The sequence below is a fragment of the Pseudorasbora parva genome, chromosome 21, assembly GCF_024679245.1.
Source record: "Pseudorasbora parva isolate DD20220531a chromosome 21, ASM2467924v1, whole genome shotgun sequence".
Classification (NCBI taxonomy): domain Eukaryota; kingdom Metazoa; phylum Chordata; class Actinopteri; order Cypriniformes; family Gobionidae; genus Pseudorasbora; species Pseudorasbora parva.
In genome coordinates this window covers 40,930,006-40,955,005 of record NC_090192.1, presented here as the reverse complement: position 1 = coordinate 40,955,005, position 25,000 = coordinate 40,930,006, and the positions used below count along the sequence as shown (strand labels likewise).

At 43.3% G+C, this 25,000-nt stretch overlaps 2 protein-coding genes across 2 annotated transcripts in view; one reads left to right on the top strand and one right to left on the bottom strand.

The window, feature by feature from the left end:
• LOC137056309 (rho GTPase-activating protein SYDE1) overlaps positions 1–12,539 on the bottom strand; it is a 41,972-nt gene extending 29,433 nt beyond the window's left edge. Inside the window, exon 1 of the mRNA XM_067430352.1 lies at positions 12,316–12,539. Coding sequence (XP_067286453.1) covers positions 12,316–12,400 — 85 coding nt within the window. The 5' untranslated portion in view covers positions 12,401–12,539. The remainder of the gene's footprint in view (positions 1–12,315) is intronic.
• A 2,065-nt stretch (positions 12,540–14,604) lies between these two features.
• cyp4f3 (cytochrome P450, family 4, subfamily F, polypeptide 3) overlaps positions 14,605–25,000 on the top strand; it is a 19,451-nt gene continuing 9,055 nt past the window's right edge. The window contains exons 1-6 of the mRNA XM_067430356.1: positions 14,605–14,665; positions 14,893–15,091; positions 19,745–19,889; positions 22,622–22,675; positions 22,936–23,063; positions 24,151–24,272. Coding sequence (XP_067286457.1) covers positions 14,903–15,091; positions 19,745–19,889; positions 22,622–22,675; positions 22,936–23,063; positions 24,151–24,272 — 638 coding nt within the window. The 5' untranslated portion in view covers positions 14,605–14,665; positions 14,893–14,902. The remainder of the gene's footprint in view (positions 14,666–14,892; positions 15,092–19,744; positions 19,890–22,621; positions 22,676–22,935; positions 23,064–24,150; positions 24,273–25,000) is intronic.

The following is a 25,000-nucleotide window of genomic DNA, read 5'->3' as shown; positions in this document are numbered from 1 at the left end:
ACAGCATTTCACCGGCCCTTTAAAGAAGAATGTCTGAAGAACACATAACACAGACTCTAGAAATGTATCATGTTTCTCTCTATTAAAACAACTGCATACAACACACCTCTGAGTGCCAAAAAACCAGTTTTACGAACATGTTGGGCCTTAAAAATTATGATTCTAAAAGAAAAGTGCTTTTTGCCCATTTTTGAACGATCACAGTTGGCATATAACGCAACAAAGATTGATAAAATTAACAGATTTCACTTATAGATCTACCAATCTCTGAGTGATGATAAAATAATGACGCTGCCGTCTATCTATGGTCATTTTTACACCCCTATAATTTGGGGAAAATGATGAAATCTGTCATTTTGTGACCCTCCTCTCCACAAAAGTCAGTGGATTAATTAGTCAATATATATGCATTACATGTAATATTTTGGCTTTCATCAGAAAAAAAATATTAACAAAATCAAAAATTTGAGGCGGGGAAGTTTCTGAATTTTGGTTGATTTGACACAGAATGACCCAATATTCAAAGATGCAAAAATTAGGGTTAAGAACAAAGAAAAGGGAACAAAACAGAGACAACAGAGGCATACAAACAGCCCAAACAGAGCGTGATTTCAGTGAGAAACACACAGCTGCTGGGCGGCCGAGAGGATGTCAATGAGCGGTCTGTGCTGAGGGCTTTCCTTCACAGCTGGACACACACACTTTACCCTATTCACTATTCATTACAGCACCCCAAAATACACACACTCACACAAAGCACACTCTCACGGGCGGCACGCTGGACTCACCCTTCACCTCTGACGCTACCAGTCTGTCTGTGTGTGTGTGTGTGTGTGTGTGTGTGTGTGTGTGTGTGTGTGTCTGTGTGTGTGTCTGTGTGTTTATGAAGCCTTTTCTGGGTTTAAACAGCACATTGATAAAATGCTCTGTCTCTATTTAGTTTGTTCCGACTGTAAATAGCCACACACATCCAACCCACGACTGACAAACCTTCAGTTTACACTCTAAAAAATGCTGGGTTGAAAATGGACAAACCCATTGGGTTGTTTTAAGTGAACATTTGCTGGGGTAAAGCAACCCAATCGCTGGGTTTGTCCATTTTCAACCCAACTTGTTTTTGTTTTTTAACCCAATGGCTGGGGTAAAGGCAACCCAATGGCTGGGGTAAAGGCAACCCAATGGCTGGGGTAAAGGCAACCCAATCGCTGGGTTTGTCCATTTTCAACCCAACTTGTTTTTTAACCCAATTGCTGGGTTAAAGACAACCCAATGCCTGGGGTAAAGGCAACCCAATCACTGGGGTAAAGGCAACCCAATCGCTGGGTTTGTCCATTTTCAACCCAACTTGTTTTTGTTTTTTAACCCAATCGCTAATCGCTGGGTTAAAGGCAACCCAATCGCTGGGTTAAAGGCAACCCAATCGCTGGGTTAAAGGCAACCCAATCGCTGGGTTAAAGGCAACCCAATCGCTGGGTTAAAGGCAACCCAATCGCTGGGTTAAAGGCAACCCAATCGCTGGGTTAAAGGCAACCCAATCGCTGGGTTAAAGGCAACCCAATCGCTGGGTTAAAGGCAACCCAATCGCTGGGTTAAAGGCAACCCAATCGCTGGGGTAAAGGCAACCCAATCGCTGGGGTAAAGGCAACCCAATCGCTGGGATAAAGGCAACCCAATCGCTGGGGTAAAGGCAACCCAATCGCTGGGGTAAAGGCAACCCAATCGCTGGGGTAAAGGCAACCCAATCGCTGGGGTAAAGGCAACCAATTTTCAACCCAACTTGATTTTTTTAACCCAGCGATTGGGTTATTTTAAGCAAACTTTTAACCCAATCGCTGGAGTAAAACAACCCCAGTTGGGTTGAAAATGGACACACCCAGCAATTGTGTTGTTTAAGCAAACTTTTTACCCAACCAACCTAACCAAACCTGGGTTGTTTTAAACCAGCATTTTTTAGAGTGTGGTCATTTATAGACAGTATATCGATTAGGATTATTAATCAATCAGCAGATATTTGTATCACCAATAACACGTCCGATTGGAGAAGCAACAGAAGCGCTAGATGCGATGCCATCAATTGAGCACCAAAACACACAGAGAGAGCCATTCTTCAGGGATTTGAGTCTAAAGAAAGACACATTTCAGCTTTAAGCAAACGCAGATCAAATGTGCCTCTAATGCATGACAGATTTACACAGTCACCGAGTTTGTTGAAAGATAAAATGTGATGAATAATCCAAACTGAAAAGGCTGGCAGTGTGTTTGTGTGTTTATTTACCATGTTCGGCAGTGTGAAGGAATTAGTGGAAATGTTTGCTGAGAATATTCACGGCGTAACGGGTGAAGAGTTTTTCCCAGAATGCCGATCCCTCCCCCTTCAGTCGCCCATATAATTTGAGACATCCTGTCGCTGCTCTCATCTGCCCCGAAAACACAAGCCAAACTATTAATAATCACATCAGGAAAGACGGAAAACATGGAAGAGCAGAACGTTGATATCTCAGGGCATTAAGAGTTATTTCCTCTAATACAGCGGCAATAATCAATAAATATGCATGATCATTTAAACCCCAGATTTGAGCATCCATTTCCAGGATAACGAGAGCGAGTACAAGCCCAATCCAGAGGGAAAAGCAATCCGTCTCTCCAGATCAGATCTGAGGAAAGTCTCTCACGTCCTCAGTCGTTAGATTGAGAGGAAACTCGCTTCTAAACATCTGCGCTTCATGTTCTCTGTGATTATTCTTGAGTCAAATGGTCAGATCCAGAAACACTAGACCAAGCGAGAGTTAAAGGGATAGTTCAGCCAATAATGAGCCTGTGGTGTTGATCTGCTGACCCCCAGGCCATCATAGGTGTGTTTGTTTCTTCAGGAGAACACAAATGAAGATTTTTAAAACACTCAGTTTCAGTCAATCTCAGGTCAATCTTGAGTACCTATAGAGTAGTATTGCATCCTTCATATCTCTGAAAAGTCTTTAGTTTTATTATATTTATAAAAGAAATATGGGCTGTACCGAGTCTTTCCGGAAAAAAACGAGCGGCTGGAGGCGTATCGTGTGGGCGGAGCTAAAGAATGACGAGCGCCTGGAGGCGTATCGTGTGGGCGGAGCTAAAGAATGACGAGCGCGCACAAAGCGGTGACGTCCTCAAGCGTGGAGAAGCCCATGGCTATCTCAGCTAATACAGATAATGATCCAGAATCAGATCTGAGGCTGAAATAAACTGAACAGGAGAAACAGCAGCAGCAGGACGTCCGTCTCTGTGGTATGGACTGTATTTAGTGGCCTGTCAACATTTGTGTGTGTTTACTCGCAGTTTATGAGGACATGATTCGGTTTATGGACTATTGTATGCAACTAAACCTTAGCAGTAGCAAGCAGAACGGTTTTGCACGTCAGACTAGTGTAACGTTATACAGAGAACAGCAATGGAGTCCGTTAGCGCATTTGAATGACGAAGCACGCGATCGTGTCGTTTACTGATGTTTACTCACGCGACGATAGCCGACAGCACAGACATCTGAAGCAGTTTTAAAAATCTTCATTAGTGTTCTCCTGAAGAAACAAACACACCTATGATGGCCTGGGGGTCAGCAGATCAACACCACAGGCTCATTATTGGCTGAACTATCCCTTTAACGCGTGTCATCTGAAGGCCTCAATGTGAACAATCTGTTTTGTTCTAGGACGAGCTCCTTATCTCAACAATTATTCAGTGCTGTGTATTCCACACACACACACACACACACACACACACACACACACACAGAAGAGCGATGGACACAAGGCTGGACTCTGGAAATATAGTTTTAAACACATTTCTGAGTCTGTGTTGAATTTGTCCATGATGAGCAGCTTTTCTGCAATGCTCTATTTTTCGGGTTGGAGTGGGTCTCGTCTCTGTTTAAATCGGGATTATAGAATTAAACATCGGCCCAGAGCGGCTTTATCAGTTTATTAGTATGAGCAGATGCTGACAGCTGCATTTCTGCGTACATATTTCCACAGAGCGGCTCAAACCGCACTTCTGTCTGGAAGAAGGCCCACCGTCAGCTTTCCACAACAACAAACTAAGATATTTCTGTTTGATTGTTTTTTTTTTTGGAACACTGTAAATATATATGCTAACATTAACATAAAGTATCCATACATATACATATACATACATATATATATATATATATATATATATATATATATATATATATATATATATATATATATATATATATATATATATATATATATATATATATACACACACACAAATACATATACTCAAAATTTTGGTAAATACATAAATACAATTTCTCCAAAAGTACATTAATATAAAACAGTTATATATACACTATATAAACATTTATTTATTTATTTATTTCATTCTATTAAAATAATAAATATTTCATTTAAAATATTTATATATTGATATATATGAAGTAAATAAACCATAAAAATAAATAAAACAACTATGACAATGCTTTTTTAAATTAATACAATTTCTCCAATATATATAATAGAATATATGATTAATAGAATATGATTTAATTATAATTATATTATTATTTAAGACAACTTTTATAATTTTATAAAATAATTATATTTATTTACAAGATAAAATATAGTATGCACAGTATATACATGCAAAAAATCCTAAATATATACATGCATGTGTGTGTATTTATATATAAATAATTATACACAGTACACACACATATATTATATAAATATTAACTTTTGTTATGGATGCGATTGATTACAATAGATTTTTTCCCAGCACTAAATATAACAAAGTGAGTGTGGATATATATATATCACTCACAATATATATATTTTTGTAAGTAAATGAATAAATAAAATGTCTTCAAAAATACATTAATATAAAACAGTTAACTAAAACTGTTATAAATAAAAAATAATATACATATTATATAAATGTATTTTTTTATATTACTTATATAATTGTATTAAAATACTAAATGTTTTATTAAAATATTTATATATTTTGAGGTATAAGTAAATAAACATACAAATAAATACATATCAAATACATTTATACATTAATATAATGCAGTTAAATAAAAGTAAAATTAATATAATATTAGTATTGTAATTACTATTATAATATGAAAATAGTATTAAAATGCTTAATATTTAGAAACATTATCTGGTAAATATCTTTAATATACATATAATAATATAATATAATATAATTATTTTTAATATAATATAACATAACATAATATAATATAATATAATATTTTCACCCAAATATTTTTTAAAATAATTAATATAATATAATACAATATAATGCATGCTTGATATTTTATAAATATATTTACATATTTTGGTAAGTAAATAAACAAAAATACATAACTATAAAGCAGTTATATTGTTATTCCACAGTTGTTTGTTGTCCTTTCCTCAGTAATATTGCTCATGATCGTGCTGATGGGCTGAGCTGCTGTGAATCAGGAAGAGGAAGTCGTTAAAATAGAATTAACAACATAAATATTTTTCTTCTGAGAAACAGCAAACCTGAAGGAGATCTGATGTGATGTGCAGCGACTGCAATGCTTCACACTCAATCAATCAATCAATCAATCAATCAATCAATCAATCAATCAATCATCTTTATCGTGCTTTTATAATGCCGATTGTTTCAGAGCAGCTTCAGTGTTAAACAGGACAATACTGCAGCAGAATTAGATTTGGCTGTACAGTCGTTCTGGAGTAAACAGTGATGTTATCTGCTTATTTTAATTTATCACACACACACTGATCAGCATTAGTGCTCATCACATCTCAAGCATCACTAGTGGAGATAATGTGTGTTAAACTACAACACACAACTCAGCCCACATCTGCCAAAGCCTGTACGCTCAGATAATGAGTGAACACATGAGCCCCACACACACACACACACACACACACACACAGACGAGAGAGATCTTCTGCTCAAGCGCGGCTTTTGACTGGAGTTTGCACTTAAATCCTCTGTAAAGAGTCAAGAGCCATCAGATGGCCACTAGAGAACGAAATGATGAAGCAAAAAGAATGAAGTGTGTGTCTGTGTCTGTGTGTGTGTGTCTGTGTGTGTGTGTGTGTGTGTGTGTCTGTGTGTGTGTGTGTGTGTGTGTGTGTGTGTCTGTGTGTGTGTGTGTGTGTGTGTGTGTGTGTGTCTGTGTGTGTGTGTCTGTGTGTGTGTGTGTGTGTCTGTGTGTGTGTGTGTGTGTCTGTGTGTGTGTGTGTGTGTGTGTCTGTGTGTGTGTGTGTGTGTGTGTCTGTGTGTGTGTGTGTCTGTGTGTGTGTGTGCGTGCGTGCGTGCGGGCATGTGTGTGTGCGTGTGTGTCTGTGTGTGTCTGTGTGCGTGTGTGCGTGCGTGTTTACATTCTATTGTGGAGCAGCGAGAACATGCAGTACTGATGAACGATCCTCGTGATGTGAGGATCACAGTCAGTGCTGTTATTGTTAATAAACTACACAACTTAATATCTGAACATTCATTTGTCAACGATATCTGACAGCAACCGGTGTCGACTCGCCCAGACTGTCAGTCAGAGCAAAGCTGAAATATAATAAAATATAAATAATCATTTATATAAATTCACTCACACTCACTCACTCACACACACACACTCACACACACACTCACTCACACACTCACGCACTCACTCACTCACGCACTCACTCACGCACTCACTCACGCACTCACTCACGCACTCACTCACTCACGCACGCACTCACTCACTCACTCACTCACTCACTCACTCACTCACTCACTCACTCACTCACGCACTCACTCACTCACGCACGCACTCACTCACGCACTCACTCACGCACGCACTCACTCACGCACTCACTCACTCACTCACGCACTCACTCACGCACTCACTCACGCACTCACTCACTCACTCACTCACTCACTCACTCACTCACTCACTCACTCACTCACGCACTCACGCACTCACTCACGCACTCACGCACTCACTCACTCACGCACTCACGCACTCACGCACTCACTCACTCACGCACTCACTCACTCACTCACTCACTCACTCACGCACTCACTCACGCACTCACGCACTCACTCACTCACTCACTCACGCACTCACGCACTCACTCACTCACTCACTCACGCACTCACTCACTCACTCACTCACGCACTCACGCACTCACGCACTCACGCACTCACGCACTCACGCACTCACGCACTCACGCACTCACTCACGCACTCACTCACGCACTCACTCACGCACTCACTCACGCACTCACTCACTCACTCACTCACGCACTCACTCACTCACTCACGCACTCACGCACTCACTCACTCACGCACTCACTCACTCACGCACTCACGCACTCACGCACTCACGCACTCACGCACTCACGCACTCACGCACTCACTCACGCACTCACTCACGCACTCACGCACTCACTCACTCACGCACTCACGCACGCACTCACTCACGCACTCACTCACGCACGCACTCACTCACGCACTCACGCACTCACTCACGCACTCACTCACTCACGCACTCACGCACTCACTCACGCACTCACTCACTCACTCACTCACGCACTCACGCACTCACGCACTCACTCACTCACTCACTCACTCACTCACGCACTCACTCACGCACTCACTCACGCACTCACTCACTCACTCACTCACTCACTCACTCACTCACTCACTCACGCACTCACTCACGCACTCACTCACTCACGCACTCACTCACGCACTCACTCACGCACTCACTCACGCACTCACTCACTCACTCACGCACTCACTCACTCACTCACTCACTCACGCACTCACGCACTAACGCACTCACTCACGCACTCACGCACTCACTCACGCACTCACTCACGCACTCACGCACTCACGCACTCACTCACGCACTCACGCACTCACTCACTCACGCACTCACGCACTCACGCACTCACTCACTCACGCACTCACGCACTCACGCACTCACGCACTCACGCACTCACTCACTCACTCACTCACTCACGCACGCACTCACTCACTCACTCACGCACTCACTCACTCACTCACGCACTCACGCACTCACGCACTCACTCACGCACTCACGCACTCACGCACTCACTCACGCACTCACTCACGCACTCACTCACGCACTCACTCACGCACTCACTCACGCACTCACTCACGCACTCACTCACGCACTCACTCACTCACGCACTCACTCACTCACGCACTCACTCACTCACGCACTCACTCACTCACGCACTCACTCACGCACTCACTCACGCACTCACTCACGCACTCACTCACGCACTCACTCACGCACTCACTCACTCACGCACGCACTCACTCACGCACGCACTCACTCACGCACGCACTCACTCACGCACGCACTCACTCACGCACGCACTCACTCACGCACTCACGCACTCACGCACTCACTCACTCACTCACTCACGCACTCACTCACGCACTCACTCACTCACGCACTCACTCACGCACTCACTCACGCACTCACTCACGCACTCACTCACGCACTCACTCACGCACGCACTCACGCACTCACGCACGCACTCACGCACGCACTCACGCACTCACGCACGCACTCACGCACTCACGCACTCACTCACTCACTCACTCACTCACTCACTCACGCACTCACGCACTCACGCACTCACGCACTCACTCACTCACTCACTCACTCACTCACTCACTCACTCACTCACTCACGCACGCACGCACGCACGCACGCACGCACGCACGCACGCACGCACTCACACGCACTCACACGCACTCACACACACTCACACACACTCACACACACTCACACACACTCACACACACTCACACACACTCACACACACACACGAGTATATAAATAACACTGCTTGTGGTGCATGATTCAGAGTACTGAAAGAAAGAAAGAGTCATATGAGTTTGGAACATGACGATGGCAAAAAATATTTCTTCAAAAAAAAGGAACATGCATTCACAGAAAGCAATTCAATCCTTGGGAAAACTCTGGAGCTCTTTGCGAAGCGCTGCGGGTGCAGACTCAAAGATCGAGGAAAACACACACACACACACACACACACATCCAGCAGAAAGAGTTTCTGTTTTGGACTCTCATGTGGTTCACAGATGCAGTGATGAAGCAGTCTATTGACCCTCATTGAACAACAAACACACACACACACACTCAAAAAAATGCTGGGTTAAACGCAACCCAAGTTGGGCTGAAAATGGACAAACCCAGAAATTGGATTGTTTGAACCCAGTGAATGGACCCATTCAAACAATCCAATTTCTGGGTTTGTCCATTTTCAGCCCAACTTGGGTTGCGTTTAACCCAGCATTTTTTTGAGTGCACACACACACACACAGCATCAGGCTCCTCCAAGGCTAAACGGTTCCTCTGGGAAGCTCTCGCTCTCAACAGCCGTGAAGTTGCAGCTGGGATCGGTATTCCCGAGTTCACATTCCTTCTCTCTCTCTCTCTCTCTCTCTCAAAATCCAACATCATGCATTCACATTTAACACTTATTCAGGGTGTCTGTTTTTGTTTTCAGTCACATTTCATGTTTGATTTCAGTTGTGTGTGTGTGTGTGTGTGTGAGAGAGAGAGAGAGAGAGAGAGAGAATGTGTGTGTGTGTGTGTGAGAGAGAGAGAGAATGTGTGTGTGTGTGTGTGTGTGTGTGTGTGTGTGTGTGTGTGTGTGTGTGTGTGTGTGTGTGTGGACAGAACCGTCCATCATATTACAGCACATCCTGTTCTCTCAACCTTATCAATAATTCTCAGTCTCATTCCAAACATAGTAATACAACACACACACACTCACATTCTCACTCACTCACGCTCACACACTCACACTAACTCTCACGCTCACTCTCACTATCTCACATACTCACACTCACTCACACACCCACAGTCACTCACTCACACACACTCACACTCTCTCGCTCTCTCACTCTCTCACTATCTCACATACTCACATACTCACACACCCACACACACCCACTCACTCACACACCCACAGTCACTCACACACACACACTCACTCACTCACACACTCACACATTCTCTCTCTCTCTCACACACACACACACATTCTCTCTCACTCTCACTCTCTCACACACACACACACACACACACACACACACGCCAGCCAGAAAACTGCTTTCCCTTTTTAGACATAACAGGCAGGGAAAGAGAAGGTATAACTAATCCAAAAATACAATATGTCAGCATTTACTCGTTTCAATCCTTAAGATGTTTTCTTCAGCAAAACACTAACTTCAGCTCAGAAGAACAAAAGGCTAACAGGTTTGAGTGAATAATGACAGATTCAGCCGTCAGTGATCATCTATCACTCAAGATAGATATTAATCCATCGATGCCAATAAAGAACCTTTATCTTTAAGAGTGCATGTGTGCCATTATATTCACCGGGCCGTCACGTTGTATGAATCTACACTATATTGCCGTTAGTATTGAGCTGCTCCTCTAAATCACTGAGTTCAGGTGTTCAGTCTCTTCATGGCCACAGGTGTATAACTCCAGCTCTCGGCCTGCAGACGCTTCTACACACATTAGTGAAAGAATGGGTCGCTCTCAGGAGCTCAGTGAACTCAAGCGTGGGGCCGTGATAGGCTGACACCTGTGCAATAAGTCCATTCCTGACATTTCCTCACTACTAAATATTCCACACTCAACTGTTAGTGGGATTATAACAAAGTGGAAGCCATTGGGAACAACAGCAACTCAGCCACGAAGTGTTAAATCCCAGAGCGGGGTCAGCGCATGCTGAGGGTCACGGTGCGCAGAAGTCTCTAACTTTCTGCAGAGTCAACAGCTCCAGACCTCCAGACTTCTGTGGCCTTCAGAGGAGCTCAAGAACAGCGGAGAGAGCTTCATGGAATGGGTTTCCATGGCCGAGCAGCTCATCCAAGCCTTACATCACCAAGAGCAATGCAAAGCGTGGGATGCAGTGGAGTAAAGCAGCCGCCACTGGACTCTAGAGCAGTGAGACGTGTTCTCTGAGCGACCAATCACTTGGACGAGTCTGGGTTTGGCGGTCGCCAAAGTGCACAAAGTGCACGACGGTGCGCTCCAGTGCTCAAAGCGTCGGTCCATAAAGACATGGATGAGGAGTTTGGTGTGGAGGAACTTGACTGGCCTGCACAGAGTCCTGAGCTCAACCTGATAGAACAGCTTTGGGATGAATTAGAGCGGAGACTGAGAGCCAGGCCTTCTCGTCCAACATCAGTGCCTGACCTCACAAATGAGCTTCTAGAAGAATGGGCAAAAATCCCCATAAACACACTCCTAAACCTTGAGGAAAGCCTTCCCAGAAGAGCTGGAGCTGTTAGAGAGGGTGGGCCGACTCCATATTAAACCCCACGGATTAACAATGGGAAGCTCATGTGTGTGTAAAGGCAGGCGTCCCAAAACTTTTGGCAATATTGTGCATGTCTACAGTGAGCGATGTCATGCTCCACACGCATTATGTAACTGTAACTCAATGGTTTTCTCAACAGGCCCGCGGTCTGTCCGTCGTCCATCACATCACCTCATCACATGAGAAACAAGCATTAAAGCCACAGAACAGAGCTCTCTCTGTCAGATATACTGTAAACACCAGCACTTTCCAAAACAAAACAAACGACTGGTGGACCAAAAACTTTCCATCTGAAGGCAAAAAATGTTACACTTTATTTTAAGGCACCGTTTTTTACAGTGTGAATATATGAGCAACATTAATTAACAACATGCACTTACTATAGAAGTAGACTTTGAGGGTCAGTTATATGTAATTATGCATAATTTACTGTTGTTAATATAGTAAGTGCATGAACATAAGTAACAAGGACGCTGTAAAATAAAGTAACCAGCCAAACTAACAAACTCTCATCCAAAAAAATAATAATAATACTGGTGGACCAAAAACTTTCCATCTGAAGTAAAAAAAAAAAAATTACATTATTTTAAGATGTTTTTACAGTGTGATTATACAGTGTGATTATATATTTAACTACTGAGTAACATTAATTAACATGCACTTACTGTAGGATTAGGCGTTGAGGGTTAGTAAGTTAGTTGCATGTAATTATGCATAATTTACTGTTGTGCATGTAACATAAGTAACAAGGACGCTGTAAAAAAGCCAAACTAACAAACCCATCCACAAAAAAAGAAGAGATGAATATGGTAATTTCACCTAATCGGTTCTTCAGCATTTGTTTTAGTTTGAGGTCAACAGTAGAGTTATTCCTGAGTATAATAACACCAGAAGCATCTTTAAACAGATATCTGCAGCTGTGGGCTCTCACCGGTTAGTTTGGGGTCAGTCTTGCGGCGGAATCGCTCCTTCGCCCGAAGTTTGGAGAAGGTTCGTCGGAGCAGCGGCTCGGCCATCACGGAGACTCTCTGAGCCGCTCATTAAGCTCTTTTGTCGGACTGAAGCTCCGTGGGACCGCGGAGAGACTGAGCAGAAGTGCGGAGCTCCGCGACTCTCGCGCTCATGATGCCAAACACAGGAAACGCATTCCACACATTCCAATGCTGAGAGACTTTCACGCGCACACTAATGCATCATGGGACATGGAGTCCACTGTGGGCATACACACAGTTATTCAAATGATCCATACACTCGGTAAATATGACCAAAGAACAGTAACTAAGCACATTTACTTGAGTCCTGTAGTCAAGTACCCTTTTTAAGTATCTGTGTACTTTACTTGAGTATAATTATTTTCTGGAAACTTATAAATTCACTCCATCTGAAAGACAAATATCGTCCTTTTTACTCCACTACATTTCTATCAAGGTCCTCGAAGTGGAAAGTCGTTTCTGTCGCAGCTTTGAAAGTCAGTGATGATTTTTTAATAAATGCATTTACTTTTGATACTTAAGTACTTTAAAAAAAAAAAACAAATACTTCTGTACTTTTACTCAGGTAATGTAGTTGTGTACTTTGTCCATCTCTGCCAAAGAAGGATGTGAAAATTAACCTGCGTTGTTAATCCTTTTGGTCTAATCTTTCATTGGAGAATAACAATTTTAAATGGAGGGGGGCTCTCATAATGAAATAAATGCTTTTCTCTAATAAACATTGCAGACAAAAACCTCCTTTTCCCAAGATAACAGCTGAGTCAAGCAAACCTTTGTCAAGTGCCACAATACGTAGTTACATCCACAAATGCCAGTTAAAACGGTACTGTGCCAAAAGGAAGCCTTATGTTAACAGTGTCCAGAAGCCCCGTCGACTTCTCTGGGCTCGGAGGCATCTAGGATGGACCATCACACAGTGGAAATGTGTACTGTGGTCAGATGAATCAGTATTTCAGGTATTTTTTGGGAGGAATGGACGCCATGTGCTCCGGACCAAAGAAGAAAAGGATCATCCAGACTGTTACCAGCAACAAGTCCAAAAGCCAGGGTCTGTCATGGGATGGGGTTGTGTCAGTGCCCTTGGCAAAGGTAACTTGCACTTCTGTGACGGCACCATTAATGCTGAAAAGTACATAGAGATTTTGGAGCATAATATGCTGCCTTCAAGAAGATATCTTTTCCAGGGACGTCCATGCATAATTCAACAAGACAATGCAAAACCACATTCTGCACACATTACAAAGTCCTGGCTGCGGAGGAAGAGGGTACGGGTACTTGACTGGCCTGCCTGCAGTCCCGACCGGTCTCCAATAGAGAATGTGTGGCCCATTTTGAAGCGAAAAATGCGACAACGAAGACCCCGTACTGTTGCCCACCTTAAGACTTGTTTGCAGGAAGAATGGGACAAAATTACACCTGAAACACTTCATCACTTGGTGTCTTCAGTCCCTAAACGTCTTTTAAGTGTTGGCAACATTACAAAGTGGTAAATGCTTTACTGTCCCAACTTTTTTGAAATGTGTTGCAGGTCTGAATGACAGGAAAGGATGCATATTTACAAATGACATGAAGTTGACCAGACAAAACATGAAATATTTTGTGTTCATATTGTCTGCAATGAAATACAAGTCAAAGTAAATTTAGAAATCACTTCTTTTTTATTTTATTTGCACATTCCATACTGTCCCAACTTTTTCTGATTTGGGGTTGTAGATAGATAGATAGATAGATAGATAGATAGATAGATAGATAGATAGATAGATAGATAGATAGATAGATAGATAGATAGATAGATAGATAGATAGATAGATAGATAGATAGATAGATAGATAGATAGATAGATAGATAGATAGAGAGATATAGATCTGCTCAGTGTTACAGCAGCGCCATCTGCCGGCGTGATTATAAAACTACACTCTGTTCAGCACAAACTTATTAATATCATACTTTAACCCAAACCATGTTCATTAATCTCTTGTATATGTTCATCTGACTTAGTATTGGATTCAAATACAAACATGATGCAGTAAATTAATATTATGAATGTTAATATGTATTCATACGATAGTAGAAAATGTGCCTCTGAGCACTTTCCGTACTGTACCTTAATGATATAAAAAATCATAAACCTCATTGATGCGCATTAATCATGAGACAGTATTAATAATGTATGTATGGTGTGTAGATCATATGCTGCATGTGATGATGATGATTATGATGATTGTGCATCAGGACCCGGAACTGCAGAACTTCATTTGACTTGAAGCACTTCAGCAGCTCATCATAAAGGTCTTATTAATGTGACATTTTAAAGAGTTCATAGTGCGCGTTTAATACAGCGCGTTTATGCGCGTGCATGTTGTCTGTATGCTATATGACTTAAATGTAATTTCTGATCGGCGCGCGCATTTAACCAGCTATACGTGCTTATGAAAGTTGTGCAGTGAAGTGTGTGTGTGTGTGTGTGTGTGTGTGTGTGTGTGTGTGTGTGTGTGTGTGTGTGTGTGACTCCTCAGGTTGTGGAGGATGGTGTCGCTGGGTCTGATCGCGGTTGCGCGCGCGCTGCTCTACAGGTGCTCGGTGTTCGGGATCCTCGCGCTCTCCGGTGCCGCGCTCCTGTGCGTGCTCGCGGCGCGTGTCGCCTTCAAACGGCGCGCGCTTCGGTGCTTCAACCAGCCGCCGCAGCGAAACTGGATGATGGGACACATGGGGCTCGTGAGTTTACCATATACACATCAAATTATATAATCATCAATTAGCATAAACATATCACAAAAGTGCGAATTTATTGCATATGAACCTGCGCATTTTAGATATTTAGCAATGCAATGCCATACAGGAGCTTTGTCCTGTCTTTTGGACTGTATTTTTGGGCTTGTGATGTTGAGTTGAAGTGTCCATAACACAACACACACACACACTGCCCCTAAACCTACCCATCACAGGAAACATTCTGCATTTTTACTTTCTCATAAAAACTCCTCCTGTGTGATTTATAAGCCTTTTGTAAAGTGGGGCCATGGGTAATGTCCTCATATTTCACCCTCTCCTGTAATACCTGTGTCATACCCATGGCATTACACACATTTGTGTCCTCATATGTCACAAAAACATGCCCACACACACACACACACACACACACACACACACACACACACAGTTTCTGCCAGTCTCGTGTTAATCTTGAGTATCTTTAGAGTCGTGTTTATCCTTCACAGGGGCGTTGCAAGCTTTTCAAAAGTGCAGGGATGGATGTGGTTTGTTTGTTAACAATAAAACCGATTAATACAGTGACAGAAGGGTATAAGGAATAACAAACAATAAGGTGACCAGACTTCTGAAATGGAAACCGGGGACATTATATATATATTTGAATGTTTTTTGGTGTTGTGGGCCCCCGATATTATTATGAACATTAATAATTATTATGATTTAGTTTGATTATTACAATTTTGGTCTGGTTAAATACAATTCACAGCACTTGCAAAAAACAACAACAACAGAAAAAAAACAGTTAATAGTAATCATTGTAAATCACAAGCCGTTCAAAACAATATTATAACATGACTTAAAAACACATGACAGAAACAAAATAACATAAATATATGATGAATAAAGCTATTTAAGATATATAATTCCCGCCTCCTCAGCATGAGCTGACCAATAAAACTACCAAGAGAGGCGGGACTTAAGGCAGAACAGCCAATCATCAGCCGGTCACACCCATAGCTGGGCTCATGTCTGAGCGGAGGAAGGAGCGACTGCTGTGAGGCGTTTGTGTAAAACTGCAGGAAAAGTGCGGGTGTTAAAACATCCACCACGGGTGCGACGCCCCACATCTCACAAGAGTCTTTAGTTTATCATATTTAATAAAGACAGATACACTCAACCGATTCTTTCAGAAAACAGCTGAGCTTGCGGAGGCGTCAGTGGGTGGAGCTAAAGACACACACACATGTTTGTTTTTGTGACATATGGGGACATTCCATAGGCGTAATGGTTTTTATACTGTACACACCGTATTTTCTATCCCCTTACACTGCCCCTAAACCTACCATCACACACACACACACACACACACAAACACACACACACACACACACACACACACACACACACACACTCACAGAACTCCAGAAACACAAACTGCATGCATCCACTGCTCCCGTAAAGGGAGTGTGTGTGTGTGTGTGTGTGTGTGTGTGTGTGTGTGTGTGTGTGCGCGCACACTCATCCACGAGAAGTGCCCATATAAGGAATTCCGCACTTTATGATGTCACACAGGGCCATACTCGAAAAAAAATTGTCGCGGTAATCTTCAACCTGTCCTCCAAAAAAATATGACTCCATAGGTCGTTTTTCAAGCACCTTATTACGACCTATATTTATATAACAGTGTCGCGCTACGTCTGACGTCACGAAAGACGTATGACTGTCGTTACCAATCAAAAAGCGTGTTCATTTTAATGCAATGTGTGGACTTTTTACCACCATTTGTCATATTTCCATTTAGCAAAAATATTGTTTTTAATTTACAACTCCACCCACCCCATCCCTAAACCTACCCAGTGATTTATAGTCACACACACTTTATGAGCACGTGTTCCCTGGGATCGAACTCACGATCGCATGATCACATGTTGTTGTATAGTGCAATGCTTTACCAACTGAGCTATGCAAAACCGGAAATATTAAGCAGATAAAAGGGAAAAATGCTTTAAAATTAAAGTGTCCTGCTGTCAATAGGAGGAAAACTTAGAAAACTCTCCTGTGTGTCGTACTTAATGAATTAAAATATTGTTGATAGGGGGCAACTTTAGTAAACGCTCCTATGGGTCGTATTTCAAGGAAGTGACAAACGACCGATATAGGCGTATTGGTTGGAGGAGATGTTGGGAATCTTTAATCAAATCTGAGGAGTAACGTCCGGTCTGGAAGTGGCGTTCCCTCTCAGATGACGGCAGTTTGACGGCTTAGGTTTTAAAGCGGTGGTTCTGTTGTTTTTATACAATATATATATTATACTGTATAACAGTGAACACACGGATTGTCGGACAATGGTTAGGAAATTTGTTCCATTTTTATGTTAAAGTGGTGGTTCTGTGTTTTTTTTCTAGGCTTGGTTGTGTTTATGGGGCGCAGTATATCATGTCTAAATACTTTTTTTTGTTTTTAAACGCTGTATTTTTCTTCTATTCTCCCTTTATTCCACACCGCTGTCTGTCCTTTGAACGGCTCGTCTGCTTCCTGCTTCTATGAAGCCCCTCCCTCTGACAAACACAATGGTCTTAGATTGGTCAGATGGTCAAATGTAGTTTCCTGTATTTTTATTGGCTGAAGTGCCAAGCACAGGTTAAGGCCACGCCCCTTCCCATTACGAGCAGAAGTCACATCTGCGGAGACTAGCGAGGGTTTATGATGTCACCAACCCAGGAAGAAGCTCGTTGTAGTCCAAAGCGGCCATTTTTGTAGGCAATAAACTGCCGTAACTTTAAAAGACAATATCTCTGTTTGCAGTGAACTTTCAGCGCTGTAACTTTGCAGAGACTGTTAATGCTCAAGCAGCGACATTACACACTAACTAACGTTGAAAAAGTCAAATCGCATGCAAACACCGCTTTAAAATGCGTAACCACTCCAGTCGTTAGTCTGCTTTGAGTGTGAGATGGAGAGGAGGAGCGCTGGAGTAACCTCTGCCCTCTGTTTAATATCTCGCTTCACTGGGACTTTAACGGCTGAGAGTTAATCTGCTGGGCCGAGAGCCGTTGCATCAGTAAACAGAGGAAAGGTTATTTCTCCATCGACAGAACAACGGGAACATGTCCTCAGAAAAGAGGAAAGCAAGAAAGTCAAGAAGTCAGATTGCATCGCTAAAGTTGTACAACTGAGCATGAGTGCCGTGAGCAATGTCTCATATTTGGCAGTAAAAGCAGAAAAACCAGTTCTTTATGAAGTGAAATACAGCTCAATGCTTTAGCTGTTACACACACACACACACACACACACACACACACACACACACACACACACACACACACACACACACACACACACACATAACAATAGGGTCACTCTGTCTGAATCTGATCCAGGATCTGTAGGTGCAAAGCATCTTTATCCCATCTCATGCAGCTTTTCTGACTTATTTGCATGTTTTATGTTGTTTTGAGGGTGTGTGTGTGTGTGTGTGTGTATGACTGGCAGGTCATTCCACCTGAATACTTCCTGCAGTGTATACTACATATATATATTATGTATGCTGACTTACTAGATTTGCCAGTGTTTGCAATAACGGACACACACACACACACACACACACACACAAGTTTGTTTTTGTGACATATGGGGACATGCCATTGGCGTAATTTCTATCCCCTTACACTGCCCCTAAACCTACCCATCACACACACACACACACACACACACACACACACACACACACACACACACACACACACACACACACACACACACACACACACACACACTGCCCCTAAACCTACCCATCAGAGGAAACATTCTGCATTTTTACTTTCTCATAAAAACTCCTCCTGTGTGATTTATAAGCCTTTTGTAAAGTGGGGCCATGGGTAATGTCCTCATATTTCACCCTCTCCTGTAATACCTGTGTCATACCCATGGCATTATACACATTTGTGTCCTCATATGTCACAAAAACATGCCACACACACACACACACGTCGAGTGTTAAAGCCTCAGGAGCCGTAATGACGCCGTTTGTGAGAGTTTGTCCTCCACTGAAGAGCCTGTGTCTGTGTGTGTGTGTGTGTGTGTGTGTGTGTGTGTCTGTGTGTGTGTTTCTCTGTGTGTGTGTGTCTGTCTGTGTGTGTGTCTGTGTGTGTGTTTGTCTGTGTGTGTGTGTGTGTGTGTGTCTGTGTGTGTGTTTGTCTGTGTGTGCGTGTGTGTCTGTCTGTGTGTGTGTGTGTGTGTGTTTGTCTGTGTATGTGTGTGTGTGTGTGTGTGTCTGTGTGTGTGTGTGTGTGTCTGTGTGTGTGTGTGTGTGTGTCTGTGTGTGTGTGTGTCTGTGTGTGTGTTTGTCTGTGTGTGTCTGTGTGCGTGTGTGTCTGTCTGTGTGTGTGTGTGTTTGTCTGTGTGTGTGTGTGTGTGTGTGTGTGTGTGTGTGTGTGTGTCTGTGTGTGTGTTTGTCTGTGTGTGTGTGTGTGTCTGTGTGCGTGTGTGTCTGTCTGTGTGTGTGTGTGTTTGTCTGTGTGTGTGTGTGTGTGTGTGTGTGTGTGTGTGTGTGTGTGTGTGTGTGTGTGTCTGTGTGTGTGTGTGTGTGTCTGTGTGTGTGTGTGTGTGTGTGTGTGTGTGTCTGTGTGTGTGTGTGTGTGTGTGTCTGTGTTTCAGATGGGCCATAATGAAGCAGGCCTGCAGGCCGTTGATGATCTGGTCAGGAGGTACGGTCACTCCTGCGCCTGGTATCTGGGTCCCTTCTATAATATGGTACGACTCTTCCATCCGGACCACATTAAATCACTCCTGATGGCCTCGGGTGAGGAATGCACATCTGTCTGGAACACACACACACACACACATCTTTTATATTTAATCCTTTAGCAGACGCTTTTATCCAACAACCCAACAAAAACACACACCGACTAATATCTTCAAGACTTTCTCTGGGCTGTTTGGAGAGGTTGTAGAGCGTCTCCATTTATTGCATTGTTTGGTGTGGCCCACGGAAATACAAGCTTTACTAAAAGCGGCGGTGAAACACTCAGTTTCAGTCAATCTCATGTCAATCTTGAGTACCTATAGAGTAGTATTGCATCCTTCATATCTCCGAAAAGTCTTTAGTTTTATTATATTTATAAAAGAAATATGGGCTGTACTGAGTCTTTCCGGAAAAAACCGAGCGCCTGGAGGCGTATCGTGTGGGCGGAGCTAAAGAATGACGAGCGCCTGGAGGCGTATCGTGTGGGCGGAGCTAAAGAATGACGAGCGCCTGGAGGCGTATCGTGTGGGCGGAGCTAAAGAATGACGAGCGCCTGGAGGCGTATCGTGTGGGCGGAGCTAAAGAATGACGAATGTGCACAAAGCGGTGACGTCCTCAAGCGTGGAGAAGCCCATCGCTATCTCAGCTAATACAGATAATGATCCAGAATCATTCGGAGGCTGAAATAAACTGAACAGGAGAAACAGCAGCAGCAGGACGTCCGTCTCTGTGGTATGGACTGTATTTAGTGGCCTGTCAACATTTGTGTGTGTTTACTCGCAGTTTATGAGGACATGATTCGGTTTATGAACTATTGTATGCGACTAAACCTTAGCAGTAGCAAGCAAAGCAGTTTTGCACGTCAGACTAGTGTAACGTTATACAGAGAACAACAACGGAGTCCGTTAGCGCATTTGACTGACGAAGCACGCGATCGTGTCGTTTACTGATGTTTACTCACGCGACGATAGCCGACAGCACAGACATCTGAAGCAGTTTAACTCACCGGCTGCTTCCAAAGCAGGACCGAACCTTTATCGCTGGGACCGCTCCGTCAGAAACACACTTCTTTGGTATGATTTGGTGAAGTCCTGACAGCAGTGAACGGTGGAGATCCACTTTGAGACGCGACTGAAGCGATGTTGTGCCGCTTCCCGTCATTTCTGCGTTCAAATCGGTTCAAATGCAGCGCTGCCTTCCCAGAATGCTGTGCTGAAGCGCTGAAGTCGCTCGACGTCACCCATAGGAATAAAGTGGAGCGCGGCGCGACAGAAGTGTTCACGGACGACTGGATCTGCAGCTGAGAGTGTGTATGGGCGTGCGTTTCCTCTCTCGCTCTAGTCACGCACACACACCCTACCGGGAGAAGAGCCCGTACGGCCCATACAAGCTTCCGCTCTAGTAACGTCAAGCCGACCCATACTCGAAAAAAACTCTCCGAAACTTGTGAGAAACCGGAAGGAGTATTTTTGACACAGAAATACTCCATCAAACGTCCAACATTAGTTTTTGAAACTTTGTCTATGGGTGTACTCACACTAGCCAGTTTGAACCGTGCCCGAGTGCGTTTGACTACCAAAGCGCGGTTCGTTTGGCTAGTGTGAGTGCTCCGAACCGTTGCCTGGGCGCGCCGCGATTAGCCGGCCCTGGCCCGCTTGGAAGAGGTGGGCCAGAGTGCGATTCAGTTGGACTCGGGCGCGGTTCGCATGCAGTATGAGCGCTAACCGTGCTGGAGTCCGTAATCAAAGCTGCAAAGTCCTTGCTGCACTTCAGCTGGTACCTTGCAAACCTCATAATACGAGCAGCACGATTACGTGAACATTTTCGCGCCACTAAGGCGACACATCTGTTTAACAACAGGCTGTGAGAGGGCTGTGGACCACCGTGGACCAAACGACACAAAATTATCCACAAAGAAAACAGAGCGATGGACTCCATTGTGTTCAGAGAGCGCCGCTCTTCCTGTTTATCCCGAAACCGTCGCATCATAATGACGTAAGCGTGCTCCGGCACGAATGCTGAAACCCTATGTGAGTGCAGGCCAGCGGGGGAGTGGGGAGGGGGGACATTCGTACTCGGGCCCAGTTCATGGCAACCGTGCCTAGTGTGAGTACACCCTATGTTTAGGATGGGAATCCAAGTCTTTAGCAGTGTAAAGCTCAGTGTGCATGAAACAGCATTTCACCGCCCCTTTAATGTAAAATTAAAATATTGGCCTTCTGTTCTCTGTTGGCTAGAAGACTGATACTGATTAAATGGAAAGACCATTTCCCACCTACATTTAGTCAATGGATAAGGGAAGTTATGTCCCATCTTCAGCTGGAGTTAGGTATACAGTCAGAGGGCATTGTATAATATCTGGCAGCCTTTTTTACATTTTGTGGAGGAAATGAAAGCAGATAATATGACATTATAAAGATATAAATCTTCTCAAATCTACTCATACTTACCCCATGTTGCTTATTTATTATTACTATGTGTTTATGGACGTCTGATCCTGTACAGTGTCTTTATGTGTTTGGGGGAGTTATGATTTGTATATCTTTGTTCCTTCTGTATAATTTGTAAAAAAAACAAAAATAAAAAAAAACATCAAAGCTGAAGAACTGACTATAATGTAAAAATGTTTACCTTGAATGCAATATAAGTCGCATATGCATAAATGTGAATGTAAATGAAGTGACTTCATATTTCCCATAAATCCCGTCTGTTAGAGTCTGAAATGGATCCTAAGTTCATTTTTAGGTTTTTACAATAATAACATAAAACTCTCTGTGTTTATTTGGCAGCTTCCATTACTTTCAAAGACAAGATCTTTTATGGGTTTATGAAACCCTGGTTGGGTAAGGGATGTCCACACACACACACACACACACACACACACACACACACACACACACACACACACACACACACAGTCTCTCTCTCTCACACACACACACACACACACACACAAAGACACACACAGTCTCTCTCCCACACACACACAGTCTTTCTCTCTCTCTCTCTCTCTCTCTCTCTCTCCCTTTCTCTCTAAAACACACACACACACACACACACACACGTTGTAGTGTGTGTTGAGCTGTTCCTGTGTGTGTTTCAGGTAACTGTCTTCTGCTTCAGAACGGTCAGGAATGGTCACGCCATCGCCGACTCTTAACTCCGGCGTTCCACTTCGACATCCTCAAGAAATATGTTCATGTGTTCAACCAGTCCACCAACATCATGCATGTACGTCACACACACACACACACACACTTCCCCTACCCCTAAACCTACCCATCTCACACACACACACACACACACACACACTTCCCCTGCCCCTAAACCTACCCATCACACACACACACACACTTCCCCTGCCCCTAAACCTACCCATCACACACACACACACACACACACACACACACACACACACACACACACACACACACACACACACACACACACACACACACACACACACACACACACACACACACACACACACACACAGCCCCTAAACCTACCCATCACAGGAAACATTCTGCATTTTTACTTTCTCATAAAAACTCCTCCTGTGTGATTTATAAGCCTTTTGTAAAGTGGGGCCATGGGTAATGTCCTCATATTTCACCCTCTCCTGTAATACCTGTGTCATACCCATGGCATTATACACATTTGTGTCCTCATATGTCACAAAAACATGCCCACACACACACACACACACACACAGTTCCTGCTGGTGTTTGCATGTTGCACGCTTTTACACTCTTTTACGTCTCACAGCTACAGACCACAGACACACACACACACACACACACACACACACACACACACACACACACACACACACACACACACACACACACACACACACTTATCTCATCTGATTATCTACTGTAAAAAGAAGAAAAATCAGCTTACACTTTATTTAAAGGTCCCTTTGGTAATGTGTCATAATCAGAAATCATAATGAAGATTAATATTATGGTTTTTATTAATATTATATTATTTATATTTTTAGTTGTTTTAGTTTTATTAGTTTTTACCAAAAAAAGAAATGTCTAAAAATATATAAACACATATACATACAATTATTTTATTTTAATCAAATGAATTTAAAATGCAAATTGCAAAAGTGAGAGTGATCTGGACATGTTTTCGTGAGATGTGTATCTGTGCGTTTGTGTTCTTCCTGTTTTAAGTGTGTGAACTTGAGTCATCACAACAGTCTCTGTGTTTCACAAGGGAAGAGGGCACCGATGTGTGTGTGTGTGTGTGTGTGTGTGTGTGTGAGGTTTGCATGACCGTTGGTTCCTCCTGTGTTTGATTTTAGACTAAATGGCGCCGCCTGCTGGCTGAAGGACAGAGCAGCCTGGACATGTTCGAGCACATGAGCTCCATGACTCTGGACAGTCTGCTCAAATGCACCTTCAGCTGCGACAGCCACTGTCAGGGGTCAGTGTGTGCGCACGCACATCACACACACACAAACACACACACACACTCACAAACACACTCACACACACACACACACACACACAGACACACTCACATAAACACACACACACACACACACACACACACACACACACACCCACACACACAAACTCACGTAAACACACTCACAGACACACACACTCACGTAAACACACTCACACACACACTCCAAACACACACTCATGTAAACACACTCACGTAAACACACTCGCAGGCACACACACACACACACACACACACACACACACACACACACACACACTCACAAACACACTCACATAAACACACTCACTCACACACACACACACACACACACACACACACACACACTCACATAAACACACACACACACACACCCACACACACAAACTCACGTAAACACACTCACAGACACACACACTCACGTAAACACACTCACACACACACTCCAAACACACACTCATGTAAACACACTCACGTAAACACACTCGCAGACACACACACATACACAGTCAAACACACTCTCATGTAAACACACTCACAAACACAAACACACACACACACACACACACACACACACACACACACACTCATGTAAACACACTCACAGACACAAACACACACACACACACACACACACTCACGTAAACACACTCCCACACACACACACGTAAACACACTCCCACACACACACTAACGTAAACACA